The sequence below is a fragment of the Halyomorpha halys genome, unplaced genomic scaffold (genome assembly GCF_000696795.3).
Source record: "Halyomorpha halys isolate HHAL.00 unplaced genomic scaffold, Hhal_1.1 Scaffold202.1, whole genome shotgun sequence".
Lineage (NCBI taxonomy): Eukaryota > Metazoa > Arthropoda > Insecta > Hemiptera > Pentatomidae > Halyomorpha > Halyomorpha halys.
This window is the reverse complement of record NW_027116652.1, coordinates 391158-393050: the sequence shown is the minus strand read 5'-3', so window position 1 is coordinate 393050 and position 1893 is coordinate 391158. Positions and strand designations below refer to the sequence as shown.

General features: G+C 33.0%; 1 protein-coding gene across 1 annotated transcript in view; it reads left to right on the top strand.

Moving 5' to 3' along the window:
• LOC106679425 (chymotrypsin-1) overlaps positions 1 to 1893 on the top strand; it is a 24127-nt gene that overhangs the window by 9458 nt on the left and 12776 nt on the right. Inside the window, exon 4 of the mRNA XM_067053384.1 lies at positions 1317 to 1505. Coding sequence (XP_066909485.1) covers positions 1317 to 1505 — 189 coding nt within the window. The remainder of the gene's footprint in view (positions 1 to 1316; positions 1506 to 1893) is intronic.

The window sequence follows — 1893 nt, the reverse complement described above, 5'->3', positions numbered from 1 at the left end:
TAAAAAAAATATAGACCATTTTATTTTGATTTTATACAATTCATATAAACAATAGACCTTTAAACTTGCTACAATTATTATAGGAAGACCGTTGATTGACCGTGCAACAGATGCAAACAACTAAAATCATTTCATACTATTTATTCTTTTATTTTATTACATTAATTTTATTGTTTGTATTTTTTTAACCCTGATGAAGCCCTGCAAAGTGGGACGAAACGTTGGCTCGCAATAAATAGTTTAATTACAATTTGAGTTATTTTGACCGAACCTGGACCATCTTCCGTTTATGTAATTAATATAATTCTGTTATTACATATCGTTTGAGTTCACAATAGTGCTGTGTATTGACATTTTGACAATCCTGGGTATTATTAAGGAGTTTCGTCACCTGGTCACAGGGTAAGCTGCGAAGCGTCCCCGGATATAAAAACATCTGTATTAAGTTTGTCACATTACCAGAGGCCCCTGAGAAAATTAGACTGACTAACCTTTAAGTATCAAAACACAAAATGACAGGCTGTGATGAGGGACCAGAATCAAATTGACCAGATGCAGGCCTTCCTGGACATGTCAAACTTTTTTACACATTCTCGGCCCTGAGGAGGGGAACGCCCAATGAGATAGGAGATTGAAAAATAAGGTAACGCCCCAAAAGGGAAGTGGGAGAAAAATACAAAGGAAATCTAGAAGAGCGAGACGGAGACACTCAACTGGAGGGCTTAGACGGGTGAGGACCATAGTCTTCTATCTCAGAAGATGCACTTCGACCAGATGAAGTCGTGAGAAGGTCCACGAGTCCTGGACATCCCTTATGAACGACACCTACGGCACTACATCCCACGGCATCAGCAGCTATAAGTATAATTTAACCAATAAGTAATAATGTAATAATTTATATTTTATGGCAACCTTTATCTGAATCATATTAATCATAGCAACAAATTGTAAATAAATACTTAGTTTCTTTATGTAGTTTATATACTATTATATAATCCAATATACCACTCTTTATTATACTGTATAATTAATGATAACAACATTTTATAAATATAAAGGTATTTAATTGTTAAACTGGTAAACACACAGAGCCTTTGGAAAAGAATCCAATCATAATAATAGTTTTTTAGGACTCAATATATAATTAAGTAATTAACTTATTTTTGGATAATTGCCTTCAGCGATAAATCTCCATAGCATACATAGCAATAGTTATTGTAGCTATATTAGTAAAAGTAGAAAATTATTAGAAAAGTGTATTACGAAAAAGTAAAGAAAATATGTTTTTCTCAAAATATTTTTTACATTTTTCCTAGTAACCGAAAACACTATGGTGGTCCCAGTGGAGAAGCACCTGGAACATGAGTACTATAGCCCACATATAATTATGAACGATATATCCCTGCTCTTCTTGGCCAAGCCACTCAGGTTCGGACCGAACATCAGCCCTATCTGCCTGCCGACCAAGAAGATGTATTTGGAAAACAAGGATGTCAAGATCATAGGTAAGTATACTGTATATAATTCAAAAAAAGAAAGGAGTATTTTGTATCTAATGGATAAATGTTAATTTGCCGTTTTCAGACCCTTTGTTCTGTCCAAAAGATGACAGTGAGAAAATTATTAATTATTGAATTAAAGTTCAATTATTTTTTTAAAGATTTGAATCATGAAAATAACGATAATTATTAATAATAATATAAAGGGGTGCACATATGTCATTTTCTACAAAACATTAAAAATTTTTAGTGAAAGTATTGTGCATTACCCTTCATTCAAAGTATTGTGCATTATCTTGTTCAATTTTTCTTTCCATGAATTGACTCGAATTTTGGTATCATCATATAGTACAAGAGCCCAAAAGGAGAAAAAAGGCAGTTATTTCATCCCAAG